General features: G+C 35.6%; 3 protein-coding genes across 4 annotated transcripts; 1 reads left to right on the top strand and 2 right to left on the bottom strand.

Annotated features, from left to right (window-relative positions):
* Nucleotides 1-1701: 1701 nt before the first annotated feature.
* Nucleotides 1702-10189, top strand: LOC122590860 (tubulin-folding cofactor D). The gene is made up of 17 exons (XM_043763037.1): nt 1702-2008; nt 2744-3291; nt 3595-3697; nt 3876-4052; nt 4163-4348; nt 4559-4675; nt 4755-4859; nt 4945-5115; nt 5200-5415; nt 5487-5685; nt 5769-5974; nt 6053-6277; nt 6706-7200; nt 7593-7862; nt 7939-7983; nt 8403-8588; nt 9588-10189. The coding sequence occupies exons 1-17, from the start codon at nt 1811-1813 to the stop codon at nt 9873-9875; spliced, it is 3735 nt and encodes a 1244-aa protein (XP_043618972.1). The 5' UTR covers nt 1702-1810; the 3' UTR covers nt 9876-10189.
* Nucleotides 10190-11213: 1024 nt separating this feature from the next.
* On the bottom strand, nt 11214-15837 carry LOC122590862 (methionine aminopeptidase 1A). 2 transcript variants are annotated; one of them, XM_043763039.1, is made up of 17 exons: nt 15734-15837; nt 15531-15598; nt 14904-14954; nt 14613-14798; nt 14222-14297; nt 14069-14116; nt 13941-13985; nt 13686-13785; nt 13379-13430; nt 13258-13299; nt 13085-13146; nt 12665-12763; nt 12405-12478; nt 12235-12304; nt 11960-12025; nt 11785-11873; nt 11214-11592 (listed from the first exon to the last, which is right to left on the bottom strand). In XM_043763039.1, exons 2-17 carry the CDS (start codon nt 15590-15592, stop codon nt 11515-11517), a joined length of 1200 nt encoding a protein of 399 aa, XP_043618974.1. In that variant the 5' UTR covers nt 15593-15598; nt 15734-15837; the 3' UTR covers nt 11214-11514. The 2 variants fall into 2 exon arrangements, with proteins under 2 accessions (XP_043618974.1, XP_043618975.1); XM_043763040.1 differs by having other exon boundaries at nt 15531-15595; nt 15734-15832.
* Nucleotides 15838-18525: 2688 nt separating this feature from the next.
* Nucleotides 18526-20370, bottom strand: LOC122590861 (probable pectinesterase/pectinesterase inhibitor 17). Its single transcript, XM_043763038.1, has 2 exons — nt 19424-20370; nt 18526-19300 (listed from the first exon to the last, which is right to left on the bottom strand). The coding sequence occupies exons 1-2, from the start codon at nt 20295-20297 to the stop codon at nt 18615-18617; spliced, it is 1560 nt and encodes a 519-aa protein (XP_043618973.1). The 5' UTR covers nt 20298-20370; the 3' UTR covers nt 18526-18614.
* Between the last annotated feature and the right edge of the window lie 284 nt (nt 20371-20654).

The raw sequence follows: 20654 nt of genomic DNA, 5'->3' as shown, positions 1-20654 counted from the left end.
TAAATTCTTGAATGAAGACTAAAGTTGGTGATAATTGTTATTGTGATTTCTATTCTTGAATTAAAGAGGATTACTTTGATTTTTGAAGAAACAAGATTAGTCTTGCATGAAGAAAATAGAAGAGAATAGAAAAGAGTGAGTGGAAGGAGCTTTCTAACAACAAAATGGATGTCTGGCACATCCAGAAGGTGCCACGACCCATTCCAAATTTTGAGGGTATTTTTCCTGCTATCCGCTAAAGTTCCAACTAAATTAACCCCATATTCAAAAATAAAATACTAGGAAATTACTTTAATGTCAAAACTATAAAAAGGGGTTAATTTCTTTTACCTTTAAAATCTTTGGGGTGTTACAGTTGATTACCATACGATGGTGGATTCCATGTGTGGTAATCAATTCGGCGTTAGGGCCTAATTTGAGGTCGGGGCCTAAGAACCCCATAGTTGAGATGAGATAAAGGCCTAAGAACCTCTTGAGATTATTGTTTAGCGTATATGGATCCATGTATGTTTTGTTAGCGCAAAAGTGAGTATGCAAGTGATGATATGACGGTATCATTGGCTACATGTGATAGTCTTTTGTGTTTTTAAACTCCTTCGTATGTATAATTGTATGCAAGTTTATTCACTAAGCATTCGCTTACGTTTTAGTTGTTTACCATTTTATAGGTGGTTCTGGAAGAAGGAACTAGGTATTTGAAGTTGTTGACTTGAAGTGTTAGTGACTTGAAGGTATTTGGTCATCCGTAGAAGAATGACATTTTGGTTAGAATCCTAGTTAATTCCCTCTCAAACTCTTGGCTCTTGATACATGTGTCTTTCGAATGAGAATGTTCTGAATGATGTATTTTAAGTCTTGACTATTATGGTTGATTGAAGTATAAATCAATTTGGAGTCAACTTGGTCATTTCGTCACTTTGGGTAAATGCGGGCGAGTGACCCGTTTGGTTGTTTTAATGTAAATTTCAATGGTTAAAGTTTCGAATGTAGTAATTATATTGTAAATTATGTCATGTGAAAGTTTGAAATCAGACTTGAGGTGTGATGAAACTTGTGTTTGAGTTTGGAAAAGGTTGCAAATTGAGTTAATAGTCAAATTTGATGTTTTGTGTGTGCAGTAAGAGTACAGACGCAGACACGGCTGACCGTGCTCAGCGTCTGCAGTATTTCCTCTTGGTGTTCAATTTCTGAGAGCACGGTCGACCGTGCTTGCGGCCGCAGTTTCTCTCTCTTCGAGTAAAATTTTTCCGAGCTTCATCCGATGTTTTCAAGGTCTGAAACTTATAGGATATGTTTATTATAACATATTAAGGTGTTCTAATTTGTTAGATTTTGAATTTGAACATTTTGAGTTTTTTACTTTATTTTGTCTAAAATTTTTCTAAGTATTGATTGGTAAAATAAAGTCGACTTGTAAAAAAAAAATGGTCGAGTCGAGTTGAGTTCTTTCACCCGAAGCCCTAACGGGCCGGGTCACGCTTTTGTTGCATTCGTGGGTCTCGCGGGTCGGGTGCAGACAAAAACCGAAAAAAAGTGAAGGAAACCTGTGACCCGCCCAAATTCGATCCGACCCGTACCTTCACGGGTCGGGTCACGGTTCCGATTTTCATGCATTCGCGGGTCACGGGTCGGGCCGGGTCAAGCTATTTCCACATCCTACTTCCACCCAAATAATAAACACTCGCACATACAACTAATTAATCAAACAATTACTCAAATCCTATCAGAAAGTTGTTGAAGAATACAAAAACCAACAAATCAAGGCACACCAGCGCGCGGGAAGACACACGATCTTCACTTGACACACTAAATGGCGGCGGGTGAATCAAGATCTCCTCCTCCTCCTCCGGAGATGGCGGAAATAGAAGACGAAGAACACGATTCAAAACAAGTAGTGCTTCAGAGATATTTTTTACAGGAATGGAAACAAGTCAGGTCTATCCTAAACGACATCGTTTCAAATGGCCGTGTTTCCGATCTCTCTTCCGTTCGCAACATCCAATCCATTGTATGTAATATATATTTTTTTAATCATGAATCTATATATCTATAATTTCATATGCTTTAGTTTTATAAGTGATAATAATAATAACTAGTAATGAATCTTAGACTTCAATTCATTAATTGATGTGAAAGCTAAATTTAAGGGCTACTTGAGCCATATCCTCAGCCACCATTGTACAGTTTCAACTAAAAACAAGGATGAAAGTTTCAAACTTGTGTAACCACTCCCTTTGCGTATAGGGTTTTGATAATTGGAACTATATGAAGTAATCATGTATAGTTTCTCTATAATCAGAAGGGGTTTAGTATCCCAGAGTGTAAGCAACTTTGCAGCTTTTTCTATTGTATGTAAGTATCAAAAGTTTTGTACATTTTATGTAAGTATCTCGCTAAAAGTGAACAAAGAAAAGAAAAAGAAAGAAACTTGCTCAGTGCTGCCTTCCACGGGTTTTGAACCCCAATACCTCGATGGTGTATGGGAGAGGTTAAGATGTAGGCAGACTTTACCTCTACTTAAGTAGAGAGGCTGCTTCCATTTCTACCTAAATGGTAGAAAAGGCCCTCCAACCTTTGCATGGGATGAGGATCGATCGCTAACATTGAACACTTGATGTAAAAGTTGCAAAGTTACTTACACTCCAGGATACTTAACCCGATCAAAAGTTATAAACTTTAGGAATCTTATTTCAATTGATGTTTTCATGTGCTAAATTTCAATTGATATTTTCATCATATACAGATGGACAAATATCAGGAACAAGGACAATTGTTAGAACCATACCTGGAGACCATAATTTCCCCTCTGATGTTTATTGTCCGTTCCAAGACAATTGAAATGGGTGTCGATTCCAGTGAACTTCTTGAAATAATTAAACCTTTATGCATCATTATCTATACTTTGGTCACAGTTTGTGGGTACAAAGCTGTTATCAGATTCTTTCCTCATCAAGTTTCTGATTTAGAACCAGCGGTGTCGCTTTTAGAGAAATGCCATGGCACAACTCAAGGAACAGCTTTGAGACAAGAAAGTACTGGGGAGATGGAGACCAAATGTGTGATTCTTTTGTGGCTATCAATACTTGTCTTGGTTCCTTTTGATATATCATCTGTAGATACAAGTATTGCAAATACAAACTCCGTTGATGCAAATCAACCAACTCCCTTGGTAACTAGGATATTTGAGATGTCAAAGGAGTACCTCTCAAGTGCCGGTCCCATGCAAGCAATAGCTGGATTGCTTCTTTCAAAGCTTTTAACACGTCCAGATATGTTGCCTGCTTTTACCAGGTCTTGTTCGTCACGATTCTATAAGCTTGATCATCTAATACAGTGAATAAAAATTGCATAATGTGCTAGCATTTTTCATTATTATGTTTTTTGTGAACAAAATTTACATCATTTAATCTTTATCATAAAATGTAAATATCAGTTATGCTTTTTGTGTGAATATCCAGGAGTATCTTCACCAAACTGCTTGTGCAGTTTGCAAAATTGCAAGGATTTTTGTGTTTATGTTATTTTGCATAACTGCAAGGATTATTCAGTTAAGCTGCGAAGCTTACATCTAATATAAATTCTATCTCTTTTCAGCTTTATTAAATGGAGTCATGAAGTCCTATTGTCTGCCACAGAAGATGTGATACATCATTTCCGCTTACTTGGTGCTGTAGAAACCCTTGCTGCTATTTTCAAGGTCTGCTTCTGATGTCTATGCATGTCACTCTGAGCACATGTTTATTGTATAGCTCACCAAATTACAGTTACGTCTAAGCCAATTCTAAAATCTTATATCTCTTGCTTCTTTCCCAGCTAGTTGTCTCGATTAATGTATTTGCCAGTTTTCTGAATTTGTCTTGTGATCTATATGTTAGACTGGAAGCCGGAAAGCGTTACTTGATATTGTTCCTGTAGTTTGGAATGACACTTCAGTTTTGATCAAGTCAACCCCTGCAGCTCGTAGTCCTTTACTTCGCAAATATCTGATAAAACTTACACAACGAACAGGGCTCACATGTCTACCTCATCGTCCAACAACCTGGCGCTATGTGGTAACAGATTGTTCTTTCTCGTTGCAGATTTTGGTAAATTACTTAAAAAACAAAGGGAGTAGTGGGAGTTCATTTTTAGATGAATTTTTTTTTGTCTACGCGAAATACAGGGTAAACACAATGCACTTGGACAGAATATATCGCAAAATGTATCGCGGACTGATTTAAGTGGTCATGTAGCAATCTCTGGATCATCCAATTCGGGTCAGGATTACTTTTTTCAAGAGGAAGAGATGGATGTTCCTGACATTTTAGAAGAGATCATCGAATTATTATTGTCTGGACTAAAGGATACGGTATGTTTTGCATTTTTATGTTGTGGCTTGTTCTTCCCAAAGTTGCTTTGTGGAAAGAGCATTCAAGTAATTTTAGGAAGCAAATTATTGTAAATTCACATTTGTAATTCTCTTCTCTCATGTTGGCCGTGGGACCGGTCAATGAATGACCGATAATGGGTCAGTTTTCCTTTTATATAATTCTTTACATTATTGATTCTCGACTTTCAGGATACTGTTGTTAGATGGTCTGCTGCAAAAGGTATTGGACGTATAACTTCGCGTCTCACATATGCTCTGGCAGAGGAAGTCCTGTTGTCTGTATTAGAACTTTTTTCACCTGGTGAGGTATAGCAGACTTCCACTTGATTCTGTTTATTTTATGCTGGTTTTTGCTTGACTTGTTAACGTTCCATGTACTCTGTAGGGTGATGGATCTTGGCATGGTGGATGTTTAGCATTGGCTGAGCTAGCACGTAGAGGATTGCTATTACCAGTTAGCCTCCCTAAAGTTGTACCTTTTGTTATAAAGGTATATGTGATATGTACATCTATAACAATGATTTAGATAGTGTATCTTGTCGTTTTGTTCTAAGTTTATTTATTATTACCTACAGGCGCTGCACTATGACATACGGAGAGGTCCACATAGTGTTGGGTCTCATATTCGTGATGCTGCTGCTTATGTTTGTTGGGCATTTGGCCGTGCCTATAATCACACCGACATGAAGGACATACTGGAGCAACTTGCACCACATCTTTTAATTATAGCATGTTATGACCGTGAGGTGCTCGGTAACACTTTTGCAGGGTCTATCTGGCTTAAAAGTTTTAGCGTCTTATGAAGGTTTTTTTTTTAAACAATCTTGCAGGTTAATTGTAGAAGAGCAGCTGCAGCTGCTTTTCAGGAAAATGTTGGGAGACAAGGAAGTTATTCTCATGGAATCGACATTGTTAATGCGGCTGATTATTTTGCACTCTCTTCACGAGTAAATGCTTACCTTCATGTTGCTGCCACTATAGCCCAATATGATGGTTACCTCCATCCATTCATGGAAGAACTTATATCTAACAAGATTTGTCACTGGGTATGTTCTTGTAGATACTTCAGGAAATCTATATATTACGTCATCTAACTCACTCGCTATTGACACTTCAGGAAAAAGGACTGAGAGAACTTGCCTCAAATGCTTTAGCTGTTCTTGTGAAATATGATCCAGAATATTCTGCGAAATTTGTGCTTGAGAAACTAATCCCATGCACTCTCGCGTCTGATTTATGCATGCGCCATGGTGCAACATTAGCACTTGGCGAGCTTATACTAGCTTTAAATAACTGTGGTTATGCTCTTCCAGAAGGTTTGTAATCTTCTACTACTGAAATCTCTTTTGGTGTCTTCCATGTGCATTAGTTACATTTTTGTTCAAATTGCTGATTCCAGATAAGCAAAAAGTTGTTGCCGGTGTAGTCCCTGCTATTGAGAAAGCTAGATTGTATCGTGGAAAGGGCGGAGAGATAATGCGTGCTGCAGTTTGTCGGTTCATTGAGTGCATTTCTGTCGTTAACATAACTTTAACTGAAAAAATAAAACGAAGTTTGCTTGATACCCTTAGCGAGAATTTGAGACATCCCAATGGTCAAATACAGGTAATCCTGTACTAACATTTTTACCTACCACTCTTTCTAATTTCAACTCCTAATCTTCTTCATGCTTCTCCTATTCAGAATGCTGCTAATCAAGCTTTCAAACATTTTGTTCCAACGTACTTTGCAAAGCCGGACGATAAAGGGACTTCTGATATTACCCTGAAGTACCTGGAGCAGTTGACTGATGCGAATGTGGCAGTGAGAAGAGGATCTGCATTGGCAATCGGAGTTTTGCCCTTTGAGTTTCTTGCTACAAGATGGAAGATGGTGCTTCAAAAACTTTGCAAAGCTTGTGCAGTCGAGGTAAGTTTTTGTTTTAATGAAGTTCCCTGATAAAAAGTAGGAGATAGAGGTTGTGGTATTGACCTCACTATGGAAAGACTGTTCAGGTTAAGTTTTTATATCTGATCAGTCAAATGGTATAAAATGAAAAGTTGCTGGTTTGAAATGGGTTAAAATAGCCTAAAATTTTTCAGTCTATTTCGAATACATATTCTATAAACAGAGCTAGATTATCAGTAAAACAAAATGATTTGGTAATCATGTTCAACGATGATAGCTGATTAATAAAGTTAAATAGGTTGAACAAAATACTTGTATGATTTTGGGTCAATGCAAATACTTGCAGAGATTAGCCATTTGGACCTGTTACTCAACCTGACCCAGCCATTTTTCACTTCTATTAGCAATTGAATATTTTCACATAACAGGATTTTATTTGTCATGGCTAGGATAACCCAGAAGATAGGGATGCTGAAGCACGGGTAAATGCTGTTAAAGCACTTGCATTAGTATGTGAAACACTAACTTCGACTACAGAATGTTCCGGCTTACAACCAGACGAGTATGCTTCTTTGTTAATTACAATAAAAACCGAAGTAATGCAGAGTTTGTTCACTGCCCTGGAAGATTACTCTGTTGATAACAGAGGTGATGTAGGTTCATGGGTTCGTATTGCTGCAATGAATAGCCTTGAAAAATGTACATATATATTATGCAAGAGAGCTATAACAGTTGGAAGTGAATTACTTTTTGATGATAATATTGCTACCAGTTTAGTTGGAGGCCTTGTAAAACAAGCAGTAGAAAAGATGGACAGGTTAAGAGAAGTGGCTGTCAAAGTTCTTCAAAGGATTCTATACAGTGAAGTTGTTTCTGTTCCTCAAATACCCTATAGGGAAAAACTAGAAAAACTTGTTCCCAAGGAAGGTGAATTGAAGTGGGGGGTAAGTGTTAATAGGCTGGTTCTGGTAAATTAATCTCTTATTTACGGAAGTCAACTTCAACCCATTTATTCGTGTATGGCTCAATTTGAGTTTTACTTGTTTTCTAATGGATCAAATAAAAAAATTAGTTAGAGCCAAACGAGTGAAAAGTCACCCATATAATTCTTAATTCTCAATGAATGGAACCTCTGGTATGATTTTGTTCAAAAAAATAGTTTTGGTAACCATATATGACACACTAGTTATGAATAAAACTTTGAAATATTCAGAAAGAAGAAAGTATTTCAAGCCAAACCCGACCCTTTTTGACCTGTAAACCAACCTGCCAAAACTTCTATTTTTTTTATCTCTATCTTTTATTGACAGAAAAACTGTCACATACTTCCCCGCAGGTACCCAGTTGCTCGTTTCCTCGCTTAATTAAGTTGCTTCAGTATGGTTGTTACAGCAAATATGTTATGTCTGGGTTAGTAATTTCCATCGGTGGATTAGAAGAGTCTTTGAAAAAGGCTGCACTTGGTGCTTTGTTAGGGTATCTACAAGCTGTTAAAGCTAAAGATGGGACCGAAATCAACTCCAGAGAGTCCAGGTTATCTGATGACATCCTTTGGGTTCTTCAAAAGTACAAAAGACGTGACAGAGTGATTATTCCCACGTTGAAGGTATTTTTGCTTAAAATTTATTCAAGTTTTATGAGTGACACTAAATAGTTAGTTATAATCATGTCATCCTTTTCAGACTATAGAGATTCTCTTTAGCAAACGGATCTTCTTACAAATGGAGGTTAGTTCACTTACATTTTGAAGTGTTTTATTTCAATTATAGTGATATCTCAAAATTTGTCGGTGATGTAGCAAGATGGGTGGCTCTGGTGGGTTGGGTAACGCGACAACTCATGTTCGGGTTGAAATGGGTTACTTTTTCGATTGTGGCTGGTGCTGATCGGTTGGGCTAACAGCTAACCTGCAAAGACTTTCTGTTCACTTTTAGAAGTAATTGCTTAAATTTTTGCATAAGAAGAATTTAGGAGGTTGTATGCAATACTATGCATTATAAGTATACTTTGGGCAATTTTCAACGTGTTTGACCCATTTGACCTGCTCCCTTCATGTGTATGTGAGCTGTGTATTAACTTATATTCAATTTACTAAAAGCATTGTTATGCTCACAATAAAGTCGGTGGTTTTTTAAACTATCACTAGGATCAGACACAAGTGTTTTGTGCGGGTGTTCTGGAGTCTCTTGCTATTGAGCTGAAAGGAACAAAGGACTTCTCCAAGTTATATGCTGGCATTGCAATACTTGGATACATTGCTTCAATTTTGGAGCCAATCAACACCCAGGCTTTCTCCCATCTTTTATCTTTCCTTACCCATCGATATCCCAAGGTACGTGGTGTTATCGAAATCCCAGAATTTTTAATTAGAGGAGGAAAAAGAGCAAGTTAGTTTGCGTTGACCCTCAACCATGTTTTTTTCTTCCATCTCTCGTAAATAGTTAATGCCTTGAGTAAAAAACTGAAGTGTGTTATTACAACAATAATTCAAATTTTCAAACTAAAACAATTCAGGAGGTTGTAAGCATCTAGCGTCCACTTTGGGCGAAGTTTTTTGTTTGACCCCTTCTGCCCACTTGACCATTTTCTTTTTTGCTAAATTGTTCGATCTGAGTTTTGACCCATTTGAGCCTTTAGGTATAACTCAAGTCAACCCGTTTATAAGTCAATGGGGTTGAAGTTGATGCCTCTACTGAATATTGTTGGCAGTTAATGGCTTATTGCTATCCATTATATAAATATCTACAGTATAAGAAAACTCGCTTTCAAGGTGGGATGAAAATTGTAATGTTAACATAGGCCATCGCACGGTTCAAGTAAATCTTCCAATATTTGTCATATAGCTTAAATATCCTTCACTACAGTCTACTCAAAAGTACACAAATTAATGCATGCAATTTATTTTCATCTATGATGATGGTCTGATAGGTATTTTGGACTTTGAACTTTTTTATTGTCAAAAGAGGATTTGTTTCATTACATTTTTACTTTTGAGAGTTTTGCTTGTATGATCTATCTAGATGTGGTAATATGTGCTAGTTTGGTAACAAGTTTTAGCGGTTGAAATTGGTCGCTGGTTGATTCAGAGCACTTTTTGACCAAAAAATGTAAATTCTTTCTATAAGTTGATTATCGTAAAATGTGATTTTATGCATCAAAATCACACGTTGGGTGACTTTTAATATATTTAACTTATCTTCTTTTAGTCTCTTCCTCTTAATATTTGGCCCTTTTAAGCTCAGAAAATTACCCAAATCTACTTGTTTACAGCCAATACTGTTGAGATTGCCACCTCTGTTCTAACGAACACCTACCCCATTTTTCTTTACAGATTCGAAAGGCTTGTGCTGAACAAGTTTATCTAGTTCTTATCCAAAATGGGGACCTTGTAGCCGAAGAAAATTTAGAGAACACACTTGAAATAGTGTCCGAATGTTGCTGGGAAGGTGACGTGGAGGAAGCAAAGCGTCAAAAGATAAATCTGTGTGGTATCGCCAATATAGAGATGGGACAACTTATGCATAACTCAAAGCTATCTACAAAAACGTCACAGCAGAAACCCAAAACTGATGATGAAAATGCCTCATACTCATCCTTGGTAGGATCTGCTGGATTTTAAAATCAATATGCACATCAGAGTCTTGTTTCTATGTTGTGTTGCTGCTTATTTGGTTACCAGGCAGTTGCAGAATATGATTGAGCCTGTTGCGTCTCAATTTGAGTTGATGTGATGCGGTTGTCTTTGCTAATAGGTGTGGAATCCCGAGGCGCATATCAGATGAAGCTGGCTACTTTAAAGTCCTCTTAATTTTGATGTGGATAGTGTTATCGAACATAATTTTGATGTAATATAGCAGTGGCAGCGGCAGCAGTACTGATGTCAGTGGTTTAAGTCCAGATCAATTATGAGTTAAGTTTAGTTTGTTTCATCCATCAGATTTTTGTGCTCCTTATTTTTTGTATAGTAATAGCAATTAGCACTGAAGCAAGATCATGTGCATCGGTCTGTATTACTAAAGAAACTCAAAGTGCTAATGGAGATGGTGGCCCATTGGTAAGGTCTTTGTGAGGATCCACCTGGGTTCGAGTCCCACTTACCAAATTTGTGGGGGTGGATTAATAGGGGTTTTTTGAGAGTGCTGGTTTCTAAACATACATGTAATTAATGAGTAAGATAGAATGCCGTTCAATAAAAAAAAACTAAAGAAACCCAAAATAGTAACTAACACGATTAGATAAGAAAACTGAGCATTACAGCACCAGTTTGGACCAAATGGAACTTTAAGCTGAATACATATTAAAACAGTGTCGCTCAAGCTTCAAAACTAAAAAGGGCAGATACTTCGTTTTTAGTACCGGAATGAGCCATTAAAACGGACTTGTTTTAAAAAAATTCTGCAAACAAAGACTTTGATAATATATGGAGCATTTGATCTTGTAAGTTCAGATCAAAACTTGTACAGTTGTACCCACTGATAGCTACTCTGGCATATGCTACGTATATGTTTCTGAATTACACATACGCACATTAGTTTGCTACAATTTAATCGATTTGCTTATCATGCGTATGACGTATCATTGGCAATTGACATCCAATATCCATTGTGGTCTTCTCTCGTTCCAAATTGAAAGTATATGTAGTAATATAGTAGTGATCTCTATATACACAGTCACAGAGAACCTAGTTCCACTTTATCAAGTACCATAATAACCCCACGTAACCAAGACCAAGTTTAAGGGGATGTTTAATTGAAATGTATGGGAGTGAAGATTTTCTCCCATGATCGTTTAGATATCACATTAAAACCCACACAATTAAAGCCAATTGCAAACGATTAGGTTGGTTGGGCAAATAAAACGCATTCCCACTCGCTAACAAATCCGAGTCTATTAATCATTATTTGTAACTAATAGATGCATTTTCCAACTGAAAGTTTAAATATAATTACATCAGATGTAACAGCATTTGAATTTCTTTGTTCCCTTGTAATAAATATTTGATATAAAAAGACAGCATATGATCATACATTGATAAGTCTATGATGGAAACCCCAAACTATGATGGCATAAAGGGACAGCCAAAACTCACCAGCATTCAATAATGTAAATTTTGAACCCAAAAATTCTCAAACAGCCTCTATAATTATTTATACCGACACATAATTTAATAGTTGTCATTGTCCTGCTTCATATCTGAAAATGTTACAATGATTTTCCTCTGCTCAATTTGACCTTCGTAAGAATACATCGTGAACTAATTATGAGCTTAGCCATGGAAACACCTTAGGAGAGGTGGGCAATCGTGCCGTAAGAACTTCCACTCCAGTCTCAGTTACCTGAATAGCATTAACAATTTAGAAAAATGACGATTTTAATCCAAATCCTGGTATCCGACCTGCAATAACCCTCCCATTTTGCAACTTCAGCATAACACCCATAACTATAACAAATGATGTATAAATTAATCTCCACCGACTCTAAATGAAAAAATGCAAAGCAATGGAGAACAAACAATATATGTAGCGTACCAAGAGAGTATGTTCAAACTGAGCACTGCGCTTGCCATCTGCGGTAACAGCAGTCCAACCATCAGGCCACATCCTATCACGCCAGACACCTATATCAATATGTGGAACTATGCGTTAGTAAACACAAATAAGAGATTAATATTACAGTCATAATTCCATATATTAATCAACTTACCAGCATTTATCATAGGTTCAATAGTGAAGGTCTGTCCGGCTTTCATCACACCAACTGCTTTATTTCCTATTTCAGTTAAGGCCACCATGGGTTTAACCAAAAAACATACACCCACATAAAAGAGAAATTACCCTTCACAGACTTAAATGTTCTGACCTGTTACTGAACCTGCATAACATACCCTTTTGGCCCCCTCTATCATATATGATGTTAGCCACACACAGTCACACACACAGATTTAAGAGTAAAAAAAAGCAAGGGTCTATTTAGGATACTGGCATAATGGGGTATGTTTGGAGCACAATGGAAGAGGTCTCCAATACCATGCCCACAATAAGATTTCACCTGAATTAAAAAGAATAATTCATGAAACCAGTCAAAGAAATAAGGTGGACCGAAATGAGACAAATAACTTAAGTGTGAATCACGGAGCTGTATAATTTACCACAGAGAATCCTGACATAGTGGCGTGTCTATTTATAACTTCCCCTATTTCACGAAAGCGTACTCCGGGTTTGACTGAATTAATATGATAACAATCAAACCAAAGAATTACAAATGAAGACAAGAATGACCAGCAATTTATCTAAATCATATTGCAGTTTATAAAATCAACAGAACTCTGTAACTTGTACTATGCTACCTTTTCTACATAGAACTAGAGAATTTCTAAGAGTGGGTCCTTAACAATTGAGCAATACTTACCAATAGCTATTGCTTTCTCCAAGCACTCATAAGTACACTTGACCAATTGTTGAGATGCCTCGTCCACATTACCAACAAAATAGGTTTCGTTTAGGTCACCTACAATACCAGCAAGCAGTCAGTGTTATCAACCACATTGATCAACTTAACATTTAGGTCATAACCAAACTATCGCTCAATAAAACATGTCTCAAAGTTCTATACTGAATATGGTCAATTCTGTTATTTTTCTTTATGTAATTCACAAAATCCATGTACATATTTCTTCTTGAAAGATAATGTAGCTACGGAAGCTTTTCCAATATTTTGCCTTTTCAAATAGAATAAATTAGAATACAGCCAACTTTTTGCTTCTAACAGGTTTGGACCAGAGAAAAACCAAGAACGTCAATTTCTACAATACAAAGCCTAAAGCCTCACCATGAACCCCTTTATATAAAATAGATACATCAACATTGACGATGTCACCATCCTCTAATTTCCTGTAGGCAATAATTACAGATTCACATAGAGAAGAAGTAAACAATGATTGACAAATTTAACTGGAAGTACCACAAATCAGATGATACAAGTATGGCTGTAAGCAATAATACCTTCCATCTGGAATTCCATGACAGATTACTTCATTGACAGACCTAGAGATATAAGCACACATGTTAACGACAAAAAACTAGGCTATACGAAATCAAAAATGAAGAATACAGAAGTACCAACGTGCAGCAAGACTTCGGGAAGAAATGATAATTTAGTGGAGATGGATATGCTCCTGCAGTGAGTAATATCATTGGATATATTTAATTAGTATGGCCCTTATTTCTAATTGTTCTTAAACTACTTTCGTATTGAATAATGCTATATGTATACGTCATTTCGGGAGAAATAGATACATGTATGTCAAGTAAAACAAGAAAAAGGTGAAACTGCCTTAAAAGTTTTAAAGAATAAACAAGAATCATAACTTTCTTTCTACTCCAAGGGAAACTAATGGAAAAAATGGATAGAGTAGAAAGAGTCGGCATACCAGCAGCGATGGTTGCTTCATGAACCACGGCATCAATTTCGTCTGTAGTGACGCCAGGGCGCACAGCACGAGCAGCTGCATCCAATACTTCCCTTGCAATCTATAAAAATATGTATATATAGGGATCACTTTGTATATAAATTTTCCATCAAAAAATTTCAAAGTAATTAACGACCCAAATTACATGTTGTGGTCAATCAACAAAGAGAAAAACATAATTGACAAGAGATACATAGAATGACAGAAAGAACTTACACGATTAGTTTCTCTCATTCTCTCAATTTTCTCTGGAGTTTTTATCTTCAGATATAAAAGCATTTAAAAAGTGAGACCATGCATAAAGAGAAAAACGTCTCCATCAGTGATATTAAAAGTAAAACTACCTCGACAACATGTTGCAGATCACTTGCGGGCTCAATTTTTGGAATTCCCTGCAAAGTGACATGGTTAAATATCACCAACAATTATCAAGTACATATTAAGAACACACGGATAAGAAGCTTAAAAGTAAGTCAATCATAATCTCAATTACTCACATCAATTGCCCAGTCAGGTAGCTCGATGCCTGCAGGTACTACGCGGTTTTTTGATATGGGATATGGCCGTAATGGCCTGCAAAATTAAAAGTTAATATGACATTAGGGAAGAGGTTTAAGCAGAAAGCTATCAGATCACATCAGTCATGAAGATAACTATTCACTGACAGAAAATAATTAATATACTAATCTAACTGGTCATTCAGTAACAGGTGTAAGCGTCTCAGAATGGTATAAAATAAATATGGGTTCTAGCATTGTATCTAAAAGCCTAATTACAAGAAATTTCTTTATGCCTTCGATCAACTTGAGCTGCCCCTACACATAACTTAGTCTACAGAGATTTATGTGTGTGTGTGTGTAAAGAAGCAAGTTTTGTCCAAAAAGGTACCCTGTCCAATCAAAATTAGGCATCTTTGCAGTTCGCGACTGTCCTTTCCTCAGAGGATAAAGCCAACCATCACTTGGTGAAGCTATATTTTGTTCCCATGGAGCGTTAGATCCAACTGATGCTAACTTTGCCTTCAGATGAACTGTTTTATGTGTGCTCCAAGATTCCTTAAAACAGTCTTGAGTACTGTGTATTTTGATATACGTATCATTAACAATTTACATAGACTAGTGGTTATTCAAAGATTATACAATAAACAGCTAGTATTAATATGTCAAAACAGCAACGAACCAGAAAGCAGCACCTTCGCGGGGAAGCTTCAACTCAACACACTTTGGACACCTGGAAATTATCCGAATCTCTTATTTATCAAATGTACAACACACACACATGTATATATATATACAAGTATCGCTAAGTGGAACCAAAAGGATCAAATTTGTCACGTTTTACTATTGCATGTATCCAACTTCCAAACAGTCTGTATCATGTGTATCAAGATTTTAAATGATTACTTATTGTTTGTATCTAATAACCTCTTGTATCTTGTAAAAATGTGACGTGACAATGGTTTTGCTGACGTGGTTGCCACATCAGCAAAAGGAATACCTGTTACGGGCATTACCTGATCAAGAGGTAACTGGAAACATACAATAGACAATGAATTGAAAACTTGATAAACACAACATAGACTGTTTGGATGTTGGATACATAGTATACTAGAACATGACCAAGTTTGATAATTTTAGGTCCCACTTAGCCCTGTTTATAATCTTGACAAGCCTAAAAAAATTTCTAAATGCAAATTTAGAAATTGTTGTAGCTTTAGCATATACAGAAGAAATACAATAAAAACAAATAATTTAAAATTTAAAAAATGAAGTATCTAAATTAAAAATGAAAAAGAAAAAAACTTACTGAAGATTAGCAGGCTTTCCGCATTTAACGCATGATAAACTAACATCTGTTCCACCTGCCATTTACTACTGCCATACAAAAACAGATGTTTTTACAATTTTGTTTATAAGTGTAAGTGAACACATCTATATACACACACACACACACACACACATATATATATATAGACGATGAATTTGATGTAAACCTTGGGTTAAGCTTACCTTTGAATCGAGAGAGATGGTCTGTTTAGGGTTTGCAAATTACAAAAAAGAGGAAAAGTAAACCAGGAGGTGAAGAAATGGTAATGTAATAGGCGGCGGTCTACTTGAAGGGCTATTTCTGATATATAGCTTTTCTCTGGGGTTATATTTGTAATTCCAAAAGTGGTGTAAGTTTGCAACGTTTTGTGTCTTTCATTCACTACGGGTTTTTTCTACAACGACGGCGGACCTGTACAGTCTGCACGATATCGGATAGTAATCGAGAGCAGTACCGAGAAAATTTCCAAGAGATATTAAAGTACAAAAATCCGAGAAAAATAATAAGTTTTAAAAAATAAATTTAAAAATAAGTAAGAAAAATTACAAATCTTAGATTCATGGTAAAATATAAATGTCGAGAGGGCATTGTTGCCCCCTTTGGTGACATCCCTGACGGTAGCTGCGATGTGGTGGTCACTGCGACAGGTAATGATGGTGTGACTAATGGTAGCGATATCGGTGACGACTAGTAGTATTGGTTATTGATACGGTTATTGATATAAAAAAGATATTGTAAAAAAATAATAATAATAAATAAAGTTAAAAGATAGATATTATAAATTAATTTCATTTTAAAAGTACTATAGAGAATCCAATATTTAACTGTCTGAAATTGGATAACCTAAATTTATTTTATTTTTAAGAAATGATGGGGAGTTATTTGCTTTGTATGGAAACAAAGATATAGATTATTCACACAATAAGATGGACTTATGGTCAAGTCTAACACGAGTCCTCTTATCATTAGTAGGGGTGTTCAAAGTCGGATATCCGAAATTTCATATATATATCCGAAATTCGGATAATAAATTTTGATATTCAAATTCATATCAGAAATTTTAGATATTCGAATTTAATTTAAGTTTTACTTTAACTAGTGTTATACCCGCCCGTTGGCCGGGGATAACAATCAAACATACAATTGAATCCGGATCCTTAATTTTAGTATGTCAATCGCATCGTTAAACAATACAATGTAGATCTTAGAACAAAAAACTTTGGCTGCGAAATAAAAAGACTAACACTGCATCAACGTGAATTTTTAAACATAAAACTTTAAAAGTAAAAAAGAAAAGTCTTAAAAGATTTAATGGTTAAAGTACGAAACACTAAAACGTTATCACTTTAAAAATAATGATATAAGTCAAAAAAAAAAAAATAGAAACCTAAAAAAGCAAATAATGATATAAGTCAAAAATAAAAGATGAAAACCTAAAGAAGACAAAAATAAAAAATAGAAACCTATTTTTCAGCAAATAATGGTATAAGTCAAAAATAAAAATAAAAAACCTAAAGAAGGCAAGTTGATATCTACAAACCACGCGGAAAAAAAAAAACACAAGCAGGTAGGCTGCTTCACTGTTCACGCGAAGTCTCTTTATATAGGATGTAATTATATACTATATGAAATCTAAAGGTACGAATTTGCATGCCAAATTTTTTTATTTTTTTAAGTTTTTTATTATTTTTTCTGCTGATGTCATTTTTTTTTGTCTTATTCTAATTTTTTTTTCTAGGATTATATACTTTTAAAGTTTCTTATTTTTACCATTTAAGTTTTGAGTTCTTAACTTTAGTTTAACTTTTTGTATACAAATATAAGTTTGTATATTTTTAGAGTTTCTTATATTTAACACTTAACTTTTGGGTTTTTTTTTTTACTTTAGTCTAACTTTTCGTATACAAGTATAATTTACTTTTAAATTTGAACTTATTTTTACCACTTAGCTTTTGAGTTTTTTTTAAACTTTAGTCTAACTTTTTTTATACAAACTTAAGTATAGTTTACTTTTAAAGTTTTTAATTTTTAGTAATTAACTTTAGGTTTTTAACTTTAATCATCAAATCTTTTTTTTTTTTTTACTTTCTATTTTTTATTTTAATGCTTCTAACTTTTACCATCAAATTCTTGGTTTTGGGTACTTATTTTTTTAGCTTTTATCCTTATAGTAAACTTTTAGTTTCCAAACTTTTAGGTAATATTATATGTATATATGTTTCAAACATAATGTTTGCATGATGCAACATCGATACCGGGCAACGCCCAGGTCAAAATCTAGTTTATATCGATTTTCAAACAACAATTACGATACATAATTACATAGACCGGAGATGTTCTGCATCCATACTTATAAATAAACAAAACCTTGGACTTTATCTTGGTCTTTGTCATAATAGAGATGGAGTCATGATTCACGATAGTTGAATAATTTGCATCACTTATTTGACTTTGATTGCTTGTGGATATATTTGAGATTTAAGATTATAGATTAATATTTAATTAATATAAAGATAATATAATACTGTGACAAATATACCTTCGAATGTCGCCAATCCAATTAAACTGGTTGTTGAGCTTAATTAAATATACTTCATATATACATGGTTCTAATATTTAATAACTAAAGGTATCGTTTAAATTGTCCAAATGTTTATCAAGTGAAATGAAATTGTTCATCAAACCGCCAATTATTTCTTAGATAGTAATAATATAAATATAATTAAACATAATATAATATAATAATACATGCCTCTATATCTTCTATGTTGAGTGAAATGAATCAATGATAGCCATGTCTAAATTACATAACCAGAGCATGAACATGAGCACCATGAATTAGCCGGCCACCTATATATAATTATCCGCACAGAAATTAGACAGACATGTATTATTCTTCTGATGATTAAGAGAATAATACACTTTTAATATATATATATATATATATATATACAAATTTTCATTCATTTAGTAATTCAAGAAATTTGACAACAAATAAAACAAGAAAAAGTAAAAATGTTAAATTAAGTACAACATATTATAGACATGCAATTGACTTATAAGTTATAAACCAGACGTGAATGGAACATTGGTTGCTGGCAACCAAGAACCACCAGTAATGAAGTTCCCTACGGTGAACTTGGCCGCCTCGGTACTACTAGTAATCACATGATAACCTTTCCAGTTAACCCTTTTCGACGTCGATGAACCAGGCCCAGTGTTCATATACTCGCCATAATACAATGTACTAAGTGCAAAATTTCCACTCCATGGCAACCAACCCGAAGGGTCAATTATGCTATCAAGGCTTGTTTTCATAAACACCGTCCTAGAGTATTGCTTCCATGGTCTTCCAAGATACGTTTTAACACCCGAGACACCTTGTAAGTCAGAGGCAGCTGTGACACGGCTGTTGTGGATTGAAATACCCGTGTTTTGGTTTTGATCGGTCCGGCCTTGAGCTGTGATTGTATTGGTCTTGTTTGGGGGCTTACGGGCGTAAATGTTACAGTTTTGGAGAACGGCAGCAGCGTTGCCAAAAATGAAATCAACTGTACCATATATGTCACATTCGCGATAAAATTGTCTATTTGAGTGAACGTATAAGGTGTCTTGGTACCCTTCGAAGCTACATTTGTAAAATACCGAAAGGTCAGAGCCACTGCGAAGTGCCACGGCTTGGTGGTTTTGTGGACCCGCGGTGTTTCTAACTGTGAAGCCTTGGCCAATAAATCCATCTCCGACCACAGCTGAAATTAAGTCATGACAATAATATATGTATAATGATTAGCTAGTGACACGTACATTTTTTGTCATTGACATTGAAGTTTATTTTTTTGTAAAAAGTTTGAAGAAATTTGGGTTAGGCTTACCAAGAGTGGCAGATTTGAAGGTGGTGGTGCCTCCATCAACGCTTTTGCTTCCTGTTATGATAGTTTTTCCGATACCATCGCCTAGTAACATAATGTTCTTTACCTTTTTAGTGATTTCGATATTCTCCTTGTAAATGCCAGCCTTCACTCGAATGACATACCTCCCGGTTCCTGACCTCTTTGCAGCAGCAGCTATGGCAGCGCCAATCGTTTTGAAGTTACCAGAACCATCTTGAGCCACCACAACGTTGGCTTGTGGAGTCGATGACTGCAATAGCTTTCGGTCACCAGGTTTTACCCAACTAGGAAACTTTGAGTTTGGAGGACTTGGTTCGACAGGTAATGAGTTCCCTACTGATCCTTTGTTCATTGCTAAGGTATTACTAATCAAAGAGGATACATTATTGCTCATTTGTGGCCACACGTAATCGGTCACACCCAACTCTTTAAATCCGGCCCTGCATGTCTCTTGGTTTGTCAGGGCCGTGCTAAGCCAGGTCTGCATATCGACCTGGCTACACTTTTGGTAAGGATCAACGGTTTTGTTAATGTATTGGATGGTGTTCTCATAAAGCTCTAAGCAATCTGCCCAAGCTGCCCTTTCACGCTTGTTGCGACATTTTGGGCCAAGGGATAGAGTGTGTGACCCTGCGTATTTAGCACGTTCCAACGTGACTTTTAATAAAGCTTTCACAAAATCTGGTTTCTGCTTGATCGGGCCATAGTTTGAGTTAGAACTCAAAAAATGCTCACATGGATGCGGGTGGGGTGTCTGGCTACACCAAGTCTTAATCTCGGATTTTGTGTAGCCATACACCCCTGAAAAAAATAGACATGCAACAAGAGTTGCCAAAAGTAGAGTGTTTTTCATCATATATAAGAATAAGAATGAACAAAATATCTTGTTTACGAAGAAGTTAGTTTGGCTATATATGATAAGAATTATGTTGTACTTTTCAGTTGTGTGGATTTTAGCATTCGGTTGATAACCTTTTTATAGCAAGTGAAATCTACAGAAAGGAGGCATACCAACACACCAGCTGTTTCTATCCAACCCACAATTCTTTCAATAAATTAATTCTAAGTGTTAATTTATAATTTCATCTTCTCCAACCCATAATTCTTCCTACGACTTAAAATATAGTATATCTTAATCTTAGTTAAGGTATGTCATACGTGGTATTATTGTATATCGTGTTTGTCAACAGAACAGACAAAATTATCCATTGTT

This window comes from Erigeron canadensis, chromosome 3, assembly GCF_010389155.1.
Source record: "Erigeron canadensis isolate Cc75 chromosome 3, C_canadensis_v1, whole genome shotgun sequence".
NCBI classification, from domain to species: Eukaryota; Viridiplantae; Streptophyta; class Magnoliopsida; order Asterales; family Asteraceae; genus Erigeron; species Erigeron canadensis.
The sequence above is the reverse complement of the archived record's forward strand: the minus strand, read 5'-3'. Positions and strand labels throughout refer to the sequence as shown.